This window comes from Oryza sativa, chromosome 10 (assembly GCF_034140825.1).
Source record: "Oryza sativa Japonica Group chromosome 10, ASM3414082v1".
NCBI lineage: Eukaryota > Viridiplantae > Streptophyta > Magnoliopsida > Poales > Poaceae > Oryza > Oryza sativa.
In genome coordinates, this window is record NC_089044.1 from 3,404,086 (window position 1) to 3,420,449 (window position 16,364).

General features: G+C 41.7%; 1 protein-coding gene across 1 annotated transcript; it reads right to left on the bottom strand.

Moving 5' to 3' along the window:
- On the bottom strand, positions 1-1,255 carry LOC107279134 (putative cyclin-dependent kinase F-2). The gene has a single exon (XM_015758361.3). The coding sequence runs from the start codon at positions 1,174-1,176 to the stop codon at positions 184-186; it is 993 nt and encodes a 330-aa protein (XP_015613847.1). The 5' UTR covers positions 1,177-1,255; the 3' UTR covers positions 1-183.
- Between the last annotated feature and the right edge of the window lie 15,109 nt (positions 1,256-16,364).

Genomic DNA, 16,364 nt, shown 5'->3' on the forward strand with positions numbered 1-16,364 from the left:
TTTACATAATTATGCTTACAGATGAATAATCGGAATAATAAGATTACACTGATTGCAATGCCAATTTGCTAATGCAATCATCAGTCCTAATCATCAGTTCTAATTTAAAGACAAGACTGCAGACTAACAGTTCTAAGTTACATGCAGACTGACAATCTGAAACTAACACTCTGCACTGACAGACTAACCGAAGAGAGGCACGAAGCCAGGGAACTCTGCTTTCTTGGGCTCATCGGCGAACCACCGGTGCTCCAGCGCCTCCACCGCCGTCATCCTCTTCTCTGGGTCGAACGCCAGCAGCCCGGACAGGACCTCGCGCGCCGCCGGCGACAGCTCTGGCAGGACGTCATAGAAGAGCTCGTTGAGCTGGTCACCCAGGTTGGCGGACAGGTCGGCGAGCAGCTCCTTCTCCGTCATGTCGCCTCCGAACAGTGGCGCGCCGGTGAGGAGCTCGCCCATGATGCACCCCAACGCCCACATGTCCACCGCGGGGCCGTAGCATCGGTTGCCGGCGAGCTGCTCTGGCGAGGTGTACGGCAGCGTGCCGGGGCGGCACAGGTCGTACGGCTTCCCGGCGGGCTTCATCAGCGTGGCGGCCCCGAAGTCGCAGACCTTGAGCTGCCCAGAGAAGCTGACAAGGATGTTCTCCGGCTTGATGTCGCGATGGATGACGCGCGAGGCGTGCATCTTCTTGGCGGCGTCGACGAGCGGCCGCATCATGGCGCGGACGATGTCCTCCGGGCGGGCCCTCGGGAACTCATCCCGGAGGCTGCCTCCGACGAACTCGAGAACGAGGAAGAGGTCCCCAGTCTTGGCGTCGGCGACGACGTCCTTGATCTGGACGATGTTGGGGTGGCCGCGGCAGGCGTGCTGACAGGCGGCCTCCAACCGGAGCGCGTCGAAGTTGGGGGCGAAGCGGCCGCCCTCGTCCGCCCCGATGAGCCGCTTGAGCGCGACGACCTTGCCGGTGCGGCGATCCCGCGCCCTGACCACCACGCCGAACGCGCCCTGGCCGACCACGTCGAGGCGCTCGTAGTCGTCGGCGCTCCCGAAGTTGTACCGCCGCCGCTTCGGCCCGCTCGCCTGGGAGGATCCGCAGCAGGAGCGGGGCTCCGGATCGTCGGCCGCAACGCGCTTGCGGCTCGCCACCGCGGGCGCCATGGGTGGAGCCGGCATGATGGGGAGAAGCAGAGGAGAGCAGATGGGAGAAGAGGATTTGGGTGGGAAGATTCGGAAAGGGAGCGTGGATGGCGGCGGAAGAGGAGGCCTCGCTGGATGACTCGATTTATAGGGCTTCGGTCGATCGGACGGCTGGAAGGCGGTCTCCGACTTGGAAATGGGCCACATCGGACGGTGGCCGAGTGCACTCCGACTCCAACTTGGTCAGGAGATGGATGGAGTAGCCGTTAACTTTACGCGGGCCAAAGTTTCCAAATGGGAAATCTTTTCTGCGCGCAACCACGCGTAGTATATCAACAAGTCAAAGATTGTGTTTTAGTTTCTGAAATTGGGAAAAAGTTTAAGAAAAGTTGGTAGTTTGAAAGAAAAGTTAGGAGTTTATGTGAGTAGGAAAGTTTTAGATGTGATGTGATAGAAAGTTGGGAGTTTGGGAGAAGTTTGGTATAAACTAAACAAGGCCAAAGCAACCAAATATGTCTTCTAGTATGGGCCTGTTTAGTTGGTCAAGTAAAAATTTTTGGTGTCGTATCGGACGTTTGACCGGATACCGGAAGGAGTTTTTGCCGTAATTTTGACAATTTGACTCTTTTAAAAAACTTATTTTGAGATTGAACTGTACCAAAACTATTTAAAAAATAGACCGTTTTCTCAGTGCCAATCTCCAAATAGGCCGTTTTCTCAGCGCCATAGAGATTGGCGCTGAGATATAACATCTCGGTGCCACTATCATTGGCAATGAGATACCATCCGAGGTGCCACGGATTTTACACGTCATCCGAGGTCAGCGCCAAAGCATTTGGCGCTGATCTCTGTTCAATGTATAAATATTCATAATCTACAAGCTACCATTGCACACAAAGACAAGATAGCTTGGTGGAGAACTCTAGGTGCTAAATATTGTGAGGTAAAGGGGTTCGATTCTCAGCAACGCATGTTTCTCCAACAATGTACATGAATGAAAAAACTAATATCATAACTCACCTATAAACCGCGAAGCGAAAGTTTGAGACTAATTAATCCGTCATTACCTAATTTCATAACTCGCCTGAAACTTTCTGTTTGGAGAGAAAAAAAATTTTCCTCCACCCAGGGAAGTAAAAATAAAAATATGCGGGCGTGCCAGTGTACTAAATACACAAAAAAATAAAGTGGACGAAGGAAAAATGTATTTTATTATACAAAATCCTTGGTCAAAAACGCTCCACGGTCCATAAGCAAGGTGGATCTGACTTGGCAATTGTGATCTCCTGGTTTCCAGGGTCTCGGAAGACACCCGGTTAATTACTCTCGCGGGTTAAACCCGTGAGATACCTCCGATTAAGCTATGCTGGTCGTCGTCGTCTGTCTTCGCTTCACGTTCTCCCATGCATGATGGTGATGGTGGTGTAGATGTGTGTAAGTGGGCGCCGGCAGCGATTCACGGCCTCATCGGTCCGCACGCCGGTGTTGGTGATGTTGTCTTGATGTCGACTCTGCCCGCCCTGCCGTTTAGCCTCATCGGCCTTAGATGATGTGTTAGTTTATATTGTTGTTGAAGATATGTATGAAATTGTGTAGCTTGGATGACCCGACAATGTAGGAATTGCATCGGAATTAGATTATAAAAGTAAAATGATCGCGAATAATAGCCGAATTGGTCGTGGCTTGGAAGTTTAATACGGAGCAGCCCCAAATGAGTATGAATCTGCAAACTCATTTTGCTTGTCACCGTGTACAGTAGCATGCATGCATGTCTTGTTTTGTTGGCTTGCCACCGTATACAATAGCATGCACAAGACAGTCAGCATCCGCGACATAGGACGGCTCTGCGGCGTAGCGCCCTGGCGGCTGCCTCGACTCCCTTTGGCGTGCTCCGGTGAGGCAAAATGACAAAAACCTTCTCCGGCAAGCAGCGGATGATGGCGAGCATCGCTTGGTAGCGTTGCGTCGTCTACGGACTCAGGCGGCTCGACGACGTCCCCGGCAACTCTGACGAGATGGCTTGCGACGTAGCTGGAGCTAGTGACGCCTTGCGGGCACCGAGTAGTGACGCTCCGGCCGGCATTCTCCTCAAGCAACCAGCCGATGAGTTCGAAGAAGATGGTACCGTCGACGAGAGCGAGCGGACGTCAGTGATGTAGTGTAGGGGAGGCTGCGACCGGCAAGGTGACGACGTCCAACGTCTCGGCGACATCACATCGCCAGGTAAAGACGTCGTGGGATAGAGGTTGTGGCCGGCGAGGCAAGGACGTCGCGGCAACAGGTAGATGTGTCACCGGCGACCGACGTCTCTGATGAGAGGGAGCGACGCGATCTCCGGCCGGCAGTGCCTCCGACAGGCGGAGAGGACGCTATCTCCAGCATGCCGGGCAGCACCAGAAACTCGCCTCGTCGCCGTGTTGTGCATGCATGACGATCTGAACAGAAAAAGCAGGAAAAAGACAAAAGAAAGCTAATAAGCTATACCCATGGCAATGGCTGAGTACATGCTCCGGCGATCGTCTCCTCCTCCGCGCGCCTCCTCGCCGGACGCCGAGGCACTGCGGCCAACGTCACCGGCCGCCGAGCGCACGTGTTCCCGCCGGACGCCGAGATTCTCCGGCCAAAATGGTGCGTGTCTCTCTCTCTCTCTGTAACTTTCGTGTGTGTGTTCTGTCTGTGTGTTCCTCCGTTTCTGTGTGTGTTCGTTGTGTAAAATGGCATGGCCTTTTATAGTGAAGGAAGGCGGTCCCAGCCAGTACGTGCATGGGTCGATCGATATGGCCAGCCAATTGATTGATTCTGTATGATTTTATCTCTTTCCATATGCTGTGATTACCGATTAGTAGCCATCCTGCTCAATATATTTTCCTTCTGAGTATACTGCGACGGCGACTCCTTTCCAATCCGGTGTGATATGGATCGATTGTTTCTTTGTATTCGTATACGCGTACGTGATGCTTATGGCAAGGAAAATTCATCCAGATAGCTATCTTGCTTTTTAATTTCCTACGTTTCCATGCAAACATGTATTTGGTTTCCATGCAATCAACTGCCGGCAAATCATCATGATCAACATCCTCTAATGACAATGCTACAGTGGCATATTTCCAAAATCAATCCACCGTCGTTTCTTCTTTTCGTCAGTGATATCGTTTATAGCTGTGCTGCCATTTATTCAACCATCTATTCCATGCATATATTTATATATTCTATCCTGGCTAAAATACATCATTATATATATATATACACACACATGAGTATATACGCGCCCGTATATTAATTGGGCAGCACTGCACATGTCATATAACATTCTCATGAGAATGTACGCCAGATTATATCATTAGTGATAATTAATCACTAATTTTACTATTGTACTGTATTTCCCGGAATTAATATTTTAACGCACCCCAATTCTTATAAAATAAAAAAAAGGTGTACAAAATATCATCGAACACTTTCACCTAATTAATCCGTCATTACCTAATTTCATAACTCGCCTATAAACCGCAAAGCGAAAGTTTGAGCCTAATTAATCTGTCATTACCTAATTTCATAACTCGCATAGAACTTTCACCTAATTCCATCATTACCTAATTCCATAACTCGCCTATAAACCGCGAAGCGAAAGTTTGAGCCTAATTAATCTATCGTTAACTAATTTCATAACTTGTCTGGAACTTTCACCTAATTAATCCATCATTACCTAATTTCATAACTCGCCTAGAAACCGCGAGACGAATCGTTTGAGCTTAATTAATTCGTCATTATGTCTCACGATTTACATACAAACTGTGCAAATTAGTTTTTTTTATCTATATTTAATGCTCCATATATGTATCCCTGCAAAAAAAATGCTCCATATATGTATCCAAAGATTCGATGTGATGTTTTTGGAACTAAACAGGCCCTATAAATATTGCCACTCAATTTCTACAAATTTGTATTGCAATTTAATACTACTCCCTCCATCTAGTTTTGATATTCATATTTCATCTTCCCACAATGACCAAGGATAAATAATTTTACCTATCATCTATTTAAACATGCTACTTAAAGAGCTATTCCTCGTAAACAAGCGATTTATTAATATTTACATTTCTCGATGCCCATATAGCTAATCTTATGTGGAAGAATGAAGAGTCACGTATTAAATCCGAGAAAGTCATTAAGACTGCGTTTGGAATCCTGTGTTCCCAACCCAAGTTGTGTGCATGAAAAACAGAGTGATCCATTAGCTTATGATTAATTAGGTTTTTGCTTTTTTAAAAAAAAGTGGATCAATATGATTTTTTAAGTAACTTTCGTATTGAAACTTTTTTAAAAAAACGTACCATTTAGCAGTTTGAAAAGCGTGCGCGCGGAAAACGAAAAGGGGCAGTTGGGAACAAAGAGTTCCGAACACAGCCTAAGAGGATAGGTGGTTGGAATGAAATATGTCTATCAAAAGTAAATTTTGTAGATTTAGAAATATGCTACTAAATTTTTTTTCCAGTAACTACTGAAATTCTGAAACTAGTTGATATTTTTAACAAGTACTCCCTCTGTCCTATTTTTAAGTGCAAGCATAAGTTTCTGCACCCAAGTCCATCTTAATTGAATTTTTTTATAACTAGTATTTTTATTATTATGAGATGATAAAACATGAATAGTACTTTATAAGTGACATATGTTTTTAATTTTTTCATTTTTTTTAAAAAAATAAAACGTACAGTTAAAGTTGTGTACGAAAAATCATGGCTGCACTTAAAATGGAAAGGAGGGAGTAGACCTAAAGACCAATTGGGTTAAAGAAAAGAGAAATGAGTCAAATAACTATTTTTGTCAACGCGCGCAACATCTGTTCACAAATTGCACCTTGGTGCGCCAAATCTGGGTGAGAGTTTTGAGTAGGCTAAACTGCAACGAAATAAACCTATCACACGATGAAAATGAGTCATTGCTAGACTGGTGGGTCAAGAGAACATCTCAAAATGGAAAAAAAAAAACAAAACCAAGGCGGTAAAATCAATCCACGTGCCACTATGCTTATATGGTGTGAGTGAAACAAGAGAGTGTTTAAGAATCAAGAAACAACCATGCCGCAACCATTGACCAAGATTCATGATGAGATCAAATGGAAAAAAAAACAAAACCAAGGCGGTAAAATCAATCCACGTGCCACTATGCTTATATGGTGTGAGTGAAACAAGAGAGTGTTTAAGAACCAAGAAACAACCATGCCGCAACCATTGACCAACATTCATGATGAGTTCAAACTGTGAAGCATGTGTTAAGAAAAAAAACATCGCGAGAATATCCGCTTAGGATTTCTTGGCGTCACTTCATTTATTCTTTTCTCTTTTCTTCTTTCTTCTTCTTCCCACCTCCCCTTCTATCTTTCACCCTCTTTCACCGTTTGGTGAATTTGTAAATAAATTCTTCCCTTCTTAATATAGCACCAGCTTGGCCTGGCTGCAGTTTAAAAAAAAGAAAAGAGAAAAATAACTCGACGAGAGGAATGTCGTCAAATATACGGCCAACTAAGAGCACCACACACAACACCGTCCACATCACCCCACCAAACAACTAACAATGACGGAGCCCAAACATAGAGCATCGTTGCCGAGCTTGCATCGTAAGCAGCACAACGGCTTGGACTTCGTGAAAATTGTGTCATCGTTGCCGAGCTTGTCGCCACTAGCGACACAATAACTCCGATTTCATAGCGAAAGCATATTCTATTCCAACCCCATCACAAAGTAATCAAGTAGCTCCGACTCTTCATGTGGACATCGGTCAAAAGCCACCGAGATACCACTAAGTACATATAGCCCGGACCACCACACCTAGATGGAGACTGCAACGTATCATCGTTGCCTAGCTTCGTCGTATTCCAACAACGCGCAGCGCCAGCTTCACCTAGCAGAAACCAATGAAGAGAACAAGCCACTATAAACATCATGAAAGTTTTTTAAATAAAATTCAGAAAAAAAAATCGCAACTGCCGAAAACCTTCATCATGCCATTTTTCATTTTTATGCCGGTGCCAAATTAAACTTATCTTTCATAAAACAATTAATAGCTATTTTCTTAAAGGAAAAAATCTGAAGTACTCCTTGAACTATTGAGGTCATCTGAATTACCACTGAACTCTAAAACCAGATATTTTACACCCGAAATTTTTCAAACCTGTTGAATTACACCCCTAAATCAATCCAGAGAAACGAATATATGAGTTTGAAGTAAGGGTGGTTTCTTTGTGATAAGTTTCAGCTTGGACAAATAGATCATGACATGCGACAAGAGTCGTAATAGATCACTCCCTAGTCCCTACTGCCCATCTTGCCTTTGTAGAACATCTTGTTTTCTTGGTTGGATACTATCTGGGGCTGATGGATGGTGTAGTGGTGATGTATAGGATCCTATGGCATTCATTCCAAGCTACCTGATGTTGAATAGTAGATGAGAGAAATAATGCGAATATTGCACGTGTTATATTGAGCTTCAGAGGCCGATATATATAGTAGTACATGGGAAGAGATAAGGAAGGATTACAAATATAGAAGGAGTCCACACAAATCAATCATATCCTAATATGACTCTAACTACCATATACTCTATGTTGGTATTTCTTACGACCACGGATAAATCCGCAAGCGCACGGAATACCGCTGTAGCACTTCACCTTCGGGTGACCCATAAAGGATATCGAACTCAGGGAACGTGTGTAATCTACCTAAGGCTAAGACTATCCAAGGACAACAACTGATGGTAGGCAGGCTAGAGAGGACTTTCTATGAGTGTTAATTATCTACGCTAAGCAAAGGTAATTTCCTATCTGTCGCTTCGGGCACCGACCCCTGCTGGTATGCCAGCGTTATTCCAGCTATAGCTCTATGATGTATCCGAACGTGGAGGATTACTGGGACAGAATTCAGGGCTGTCACCACCTGCCGCCTACCTCTGACAAATCCGTGGGATACACAACAAACAAAGGTAATCTCTAACCTATACACCACGTCTAAGTTATTAATTACTACTCTAATACTTGCGTAGGAACTTCCTTCTCTATCTGGAATTCTAGTACTAGAGCACTTAGTATGAATACTAAACAATGAACCCGCAAAGATGGAAATATATCTTACTCAGACTAAATAATTAAATAACATAAGAAATGAATATGAATGCTTATTTTATAGAAGGAGTTCTCCGAACCCGGAGCAGAGTGTACCGACAGCTCTGGTACTCCTCCCGAATTCCTCCTAGAAAGCTACACTCGTCGAGATAGAAGTCGGATGAGCGCCAAACTTCCGGGCACTCCTCCAGAGCTTCCCCTCACTCTCTACCTTATTCTAATATACAAAAGATACAATAGAGCCTCTTGTAATTCAGCTCAAAGTTGTGTGTTGGAAATGAGAGTGAGCTCCTTCTTTTATAGGCAGGTATTGTGGACACCCCGAGTATTATACCATCCAGTGTCCAACGCGACCACCACATACTATTGGAGGAGTAGGATCCATACACGCATAAATAGCCATTCGTCCTCAATGTGTCCATGATCACGGTTGACACCTTCTGCTATAATAACCGGAATGCCGAGTAATGATCGCAAGAGATAAGCATAAGATAGCTTGCCAGGCTACTCCGTCATATGCTCGTCAACCACACGAAGGCGGCGACCAGAAAATAAGGCATGCCCGAGTGCCTCGATCCAAAGCGCTATCCCCAATTATCTCAAGCGATCAAAACCCATTACTCGTGCTTAGCTAGTCCCTAGGAATGCGACTAGCCTCACACTTTCATCGCAAGCAATTGGAACATCATCACGAGTGCATAAAAAGGGGTCAAGTACAGCAAGTATCTGGTACAGAATAGGGTCGTCCCATCCAATAGCACACAAGTAGCAGCGGAAGATTCAAACAAAAGCCATAAGTACAAAACAAAAGCCGGTGGTGCCACAACCCCACAAGGGCAAACCAACCGGGCAAGAGCCAAGCTAAAGATAGCAGAAGATCATACACTGCCCTCCCCGCCCCCGGCATAACAGTAACCACACAGGAAGAACAATTCTACGCCAGAGTCCTTACCTGAAAGCAGCGGAGCCGGGTTAAGTACAAGATTGTACTCGCGAGTCTTACACAAAATATATATATATATATAAGGGGAGAGAGGAGTATGCAGGTTTACCTTAACCTAGAGAAACCTAAGTTCAACATTTGCATAAAGCCAATTTTATTGAGCAGATATAAGTGGAAGCGATAGCACAATAAACTGATTAGCAACATTATAAAATTCCGGACAGCAAACAAATTAATCTGAAAGTTACAAGTAAATTAGCCTGAACGGCGCTCACAACATCCACCATGGAACTACCAAAGTCCACATCATCATGGCACAACCTGCCAACATCATCATCAAACATAAACCCACCAGAATAACCCAAGTTTGATGCTAACATAACTGAGGCACACATCAAGCATTGTCCATAACCGTGGACACGGCTATTCGAATAGATTATACTCTGATCAGAGGTGTACAACTGTACCCACACGAGATGAACAAGGATCAAATGCTGCCCACCACACAGGTGCGACCTACAAGTGATTCAAGCTCATCACATATCCTTTCCTAGCCCGACCCCAACCATTTAAACCACACCGAGGCCCCCGACGACTCAGTCACGTGCGTGTGATGTGACTAAGGCGGGCTCACCACGCGGGAGATACCCCATGCCATACCTCGGCCAACCGGGCACTCCGCGGATCCGAAATCCTCACGTTTCTCCGATGGGTGTAAATGATCACGGTAGGTCTAGTAATCAAACAAGCCGGTCCCATGATACGGCATGTGGTAAGTACGTAGGTTGCTTGAATAGACGTCAAAATGTTCAGTCCTTAACGACCCAGACGGAGCTACTGCATCAGGGGAAACATACCTCCCATCATCGCCCTACCACCCGTTCAAGTCAATCATATTTCATCAACCATTATTTAATGTAAGTGCTTCAGTTTTAGCCCATTAACCAAGTTGTCTATATCCCAGAATTAACAAAACTGTCCAGCCATATAGTTGTATCCCCACTAAGCAAAACTAAGCATAATGAATAAAACATCCCAACTATTCCCAACCAGGAGAGTAATAGGTATATGGCAGCTATATATAACTAAGGTAAATGCACCAATTAATTATATACCATGTCACCCAAAACTATTAACTAAGCAAATGCATATATATATATACATATATATATATATATATATATATAGGACACTCATATGGGGCACCATGGTGCCCGGGCACCATGGTATCAAATGCACAAAATCACTTAAATTTTTTAAAATTTTCAAATTGTGAGTATATACTAGTTATAATAACTCGATTCATACCTATACCTATCAACAAAACAACTCAAATTTAACTTTATTTCACAATCCATGATTACATACCTAACTAATTATATGTATGGATGCTATATACCTAGAATCAAAATCTAACAAAAATAAGTTCAAATTCAGTTCAAACTTGCTTTGAACTAGTTAGTAAAGTAGCTAATGTTAATATCTAAGTAATTGAAAAAGTTTCATACTCATTTGAATTGGGTATATACTCAATTTCAACAATGGTGCCCGGGCACCATGGAGCACCAAACAAATTTACTATATATATATATATATATATATATATATATATATATATATATATATATATTCACAACCAAAGTAATTTAAGTAAAACATGGGTGCTAGATGCTTAGGTGCTCGCCTTGTTGTTGCAGATCATCAGACTCAATCTCAGGTTCTTGCTCCACGTACTCCGAAACATCTGAATCTACCGATAAAAGACAAATATGTAAATAAGATTCAAATAAACATGCATATGCAACATGCTCTATAAATTGATAGATAAATACAGTGGACAACGTACAAGTTGACATAAAAACTACATTTGCTGCTCTAGCTTAGGAGATACACAACTAACCAGTCATATACACTAAAATGGCAACTTTTGAAAATAAAACAAACAGACCCAACCATATACTGATATTTTTAGCAACCTTACGTGAATAAAACTTATATCACACCAAGGAGCCAAATTCACTGGTTCTAATATAATTTGAATCACCCAATTTAGACTTGGAATGAAGTAACTATGCGCGTTGACTTAATGTGACAAATGGAACTGCTACTCGCTGCCCCTTAGCAGAAATTTGATTTCATAGCTTACAATTGAAAGAAATGATATAGGTGCATAAGCTATGTGGTGGGATAATTGATTTAGTTCGGTAATTATTAGCACATGAATTTAGTGTAATTACATTGTAACTCCAGTTATCTCTTTCTCATATATTACCAAGTGACTTTAGTTCCATCCTCCTCTGAATATCCCCATGCTTCTTGCTAATTAACAATCTACCTAAAGCACCAAGAACAGTGTTCCTAGAATTTTGCAACTACTAGCTATTGGTGGTGGAGTTCAGTGGCAAAGCAATCTTTGTGAGGTCCTTTTGTGTGAGAGAAAACAAATTGCCGAGGTGCTGAAAAATCTCACCAAAGGATGAGGTGCAGCAGGCTGGCCCTAATTTTCTTAGGGACGACAAACTCAACAACAACTTGGATCACTAATGCAAATCACCATGATCCACTGATGGCTGCAGAAGGATAGGTGTGAGCTCATTTATATCCTACATTTGGTGAGGTTGCAGTGCCTGGTACACGGGTTTACCGGAGAAGGGTATCAAACTATCAATATAGAAAGAGCACGATCAAGTAGTACAAGGAAGAACAATACAAAACTCACCTTGCGCTACTTGCAGGACAAAAGCACCGTGAGTACTTGATCCTAAAGCTAAGAACATAAATCTACAGGAGGTAGAGACATGAGAACTCACCAAAACAGAGGAACTCAAAGGAAACATGGGTTATTGTTGCTGGAGTGGAGATATATGAATTGTAGCTGCTCTTTGCTCTCAAGATTTAAATCGGTGACCCATAGGGAGGGGGAGAAATAAGGGATTGTTAGCATTATAGGAACTCAAGTAGGGAGCCATGGATGTAGAAAGAACTTACCAACACAGAAAAGAAACGTGTCATCCAGCTGCTGCAACCTCGCAGCCTGCAGCTCCTTGCTGTTCCTCCTTCCCGATCTCTCTCAAATGGCCATGCATGTGCAAGATATTTGGATGGATGGAAAACCTAGAGCCCCAGGGATCCAAAGGTGTGACATGCAGGGTTTGGTTTTGGATGTTTGAAGAAGATTTTGGGGGAGAAAGTGGGGAGGGAGCTCAGCCTAAGGAAGAACGTAAAGTGGCTAGCAATGGAAAGGGAGGAGGAGGAAGATGAAGGGTTTTTCTTGCTGTCTTAAGTTCCTGAGGTGGGGTTGCACGCCCAAGAGGTGATCTAGGAGATATGGAACCGGCCAGGTCAGTAAGTCGAACTGGGCCCATAGGACAGATAAAGCAAGGTTAGAAACATAGATACACAATGAAATTAGTGAATTTTCAGGAATTTTCTCTCTCTCCTTCTTGGTTAACTAGTTTGACCTAGCTACAAGAATTCCAAAAATGGGTGATCTGGTGTGTGTGCATAGCTTGAGTTACCTAGTTTCCATTTTTCAAAGTTTCACTCAAAAATTCGAAATATGTTAATTCTGGCAAAAAGGTGAAAAGGGATATGCTGAGAACTAAATTGAATTTCAATGAGGTCAAAACTAAGTGTAAAAATTGTAGAAAAATTATATTAACTCATGATAAATAATCTAGTATTTGAATAAATTATAAAACATATATCCTTCTGATCAATTTTTAAGCACATTTAGGAGTTGCTTCATTTTCCTGATCAGGTTTCTAATTAATCAATCACTGTGACTATACTTGACTGATATATTTGAGGTAGTAAAAAGAGTGATAAAATGATGAAACCTTTACAGTGGTCATCTTAGGTTGTCTAATTGACATGAGGACCTTTATGGAATTTTATGTTGCTTAGATTTGTTACAGAGTATCTATGTTCATTTAACATGTACCAATTAGCCAAACAAAGAAAATCATTTAAGCCAATAAATTGGACTACACTACAACCAGGTACACAAGCATACATTCACTAGTTACTCAATCTACTAGCCAAAAGCTATGCGTGATCGGGTAGATTATCAAATAAGCGAAATATGAGTTACAAAATTACCGATTGGTCATTCATTATAGTTAAATACAAAGAGGTTTCAATTTGGCTTTAGAGCTAAAAGGGAGAAAAGGAAAGGTGGATCTTCGTGAATTATCTGGTATTGAGTCGTGAATTATCTGGTATTGAGTTGGCTTAGTCTCTTATATTCTCGTTCCATTCGTGCAAGGAAAAATATTGGTGAGTAGGTCTTTAGTTGTGTTGGTGAATTTTATTAGCGTCAAAGCACTCTCTGAAAAATTGGATGAGACTTCCTTAACCCAGCAACTTAGATTTCACCACCAAGGTTACAGGGTTATTTTGTTTTCTGGAAAAAAAATGCTTTCCCTATAATGGTAGCTAAAGATTGACATCATCCCAAACAAAAGTCTAGCAAAAGGTTTAAATTTCTAGTCATTTTAAACATAAGAATCATCTGAAGAATCTTTTTTTCAAGAAAGTTTTTGAATTTCCTATAATTTTATCAGAAACACAACATATGACACGTTAAACTACTAATTAAATTTTCAGGTTGTTACAGGTATGATGGTTACAACCTATGCGAAATGACCAAACTACCCGGAACCGCCATTAGGATGTGATCAGGGCCGTCCACACAAAATTTGGCGATCAACGGCCACCAAAAGGGTTCGACCGAACTAGGGGACGGCTCCGTTCGGCCCATTTTTCATCGTGGACACTAATTTTAAGGCCCTCAGCCCAATGGCATGATAGTTGGGCCCATTTGGAGTTATTTAATTGACTTATAGGGCCTCCAATCCGTGTAAATGTGTCATGAATGCGCGGAGGTGCACTTTGGCGCTTGACGGATGTGTTTTCTTCTCAAAATACCTGCATACACATATTTCACCAACACTAGTGGAAATAATTAGTAATAATACCTACCACTAAGTTGGATACCATGTTTTATTTCATTATATGCAGGTATTGACGGTCAGATATTATAATTTAAGGACCGTCAACACTCTAACACGTGAAAAAACAGGATTCTTCTATTTTTATATTATTCTGGGTAAGATAAACTACTCCCTCCGTCCCAAAATATATTCTTTTTAGCATAGTGCCAAGTCAAATATTCGTAACTTTGACTATTAATAATAAAAATATAAAAAAGATCAATTATGTAAAATTGATGTTACTAGATTTATCATTAAAAAAACTATCGCAATATGAAAATCTTTTTATTTAAAACATATTACTTTTATAGATATCATTGGTTAAAGTAGCATCTCAATGACCATGTCGAAGTCCAAAAGTGCTTATATTTTGGGACGGGGGGAAAAGATAGTAGTATTTAGGAGTACTACTGTACTCAAAGCAAGACCTGACAATTGAGGAAAACCAACTATGTCACTTACTGAATGGGAGTCCAAACAAAAAAAAAAAACATTTTCTCTCTCTCTTTTGTTAACCAAAAGTTGCACATATGATAAATGAAAGTCTAGAAGCCTTTTACTCTTTTTTTTAGACGAAAACTTATATTTCTGGAAAATGAGTCTATTATCTGAAACAACCTAAATATTTCATTGGCATATAGATTCTGTTTTTTTTTCTTTTTTCACATCATCGCTCTGTTTTACATTTTCCTGGTATATGCTTAGAATTCACAATCTACTAGCCAAGTCTCCTCTTCTGAAGATTAACAAACAAGCAATCATGATGCAGGACTCAATCAGCTGATAATTTCTGAAACAAAGATGGACTTGAACTGCTTTCTACAAAATTTTCTGAACATGAATTTGATTACATAAATATGCTTGCAATGGATAATCTGAAGAATAAGATTAGACTGATTGCAGTGCCAATGTGCTAATGGCCTTTTGCAATCATCACCCCTAAGAGCAGGTACAATAGTGCTATTAAGCCGGCTACAAAACTTATTAATCAGCTTAATCTGAGATTAATGAAAGAAAATCACGGGGAAAGGAACAAGCAGGCGCTTGTTTTGGCGCCGGCGCTTGCACAGCACCCGAAACTGTAGCGCTCACATGCAGCCAAAAAGACGATAAAAAATACATTTATGTGGGTCCCACATGGAACCATGTAACTATTTAATGTATATATGTATGCTTTAACCAATGCAGCTTATAGCTAACTTGTAGTTAGTTTGTTGTATGAGTTGTCTCTTTAAGTTAGCTCTATTTTAACATGACAAAATTTTGGAGCTTGCTGCTAGCTATACTATTGACCTTGCTCTGAGACAAGACTACCAATATTGCTAAGTTACAGACTGACAGACAGAATAGGTGGTGTGCAGGATCCTGTGGGCTGTGAGCCTGTGACCATGCATTCCAAGCTGCCAGATCATGATACTAATTGGATGAACTACAGTTATTACATTCAAGAATCAAGATGGAAGTTCCTGTTCCTTTTCAGAATACATCGCTCCATGTCGTCTGAAGAAGCCGATGTTGTTCAGTCTTATAATATGAATATGCCTTCAGGTAGTACACCAAAGAAACAAGATTACGCTAGTCAAATGCCTATATTAGTGAATGCAGAGTACTCTGCTTTCTTCTTCTTTTTCTATCAAAACTCTGATTCTGACAGATGAAGTCTATTGTCTGAAAGACTGAAACAACCAAAATACTCCAACAGCAGTGATCACAATTCACAATGTGTCCTTTTGCACAACGGTTTCCATTCTTTTGGATGTCACTTTTCCTGAAGACTAAACAAACAAAAGCATCCATGAAGCAGGACTCAAAACAAACTGAATATTGTAAAATTGGGGAACACTACTCTACTCAAGCAAGCACTGAAGTCTGAAAGTGCCCAAACAAAAAAGATCTAAAACTTTCTCTCTTTTTTGTTAAACAAAAGCTCTAGATATGATAAATGAGCTATAAAATTTTTTTACTCCATCTTTTCACAGAAAAACTCAGATTCTGACAAATGAGCCTATTGCCTGAAACAACCAAAATACTCCATTGGCATAGACGACTCTGTGTTTGATATTCCTGGTAGCTTATGTACTCAAGACACAATCCATAATTCCAAATACTACAAAACTATTCCCTTTTCCTGAAGATTAACAAACAAGCAGTAATGAAGCAGGACTCACAAAGC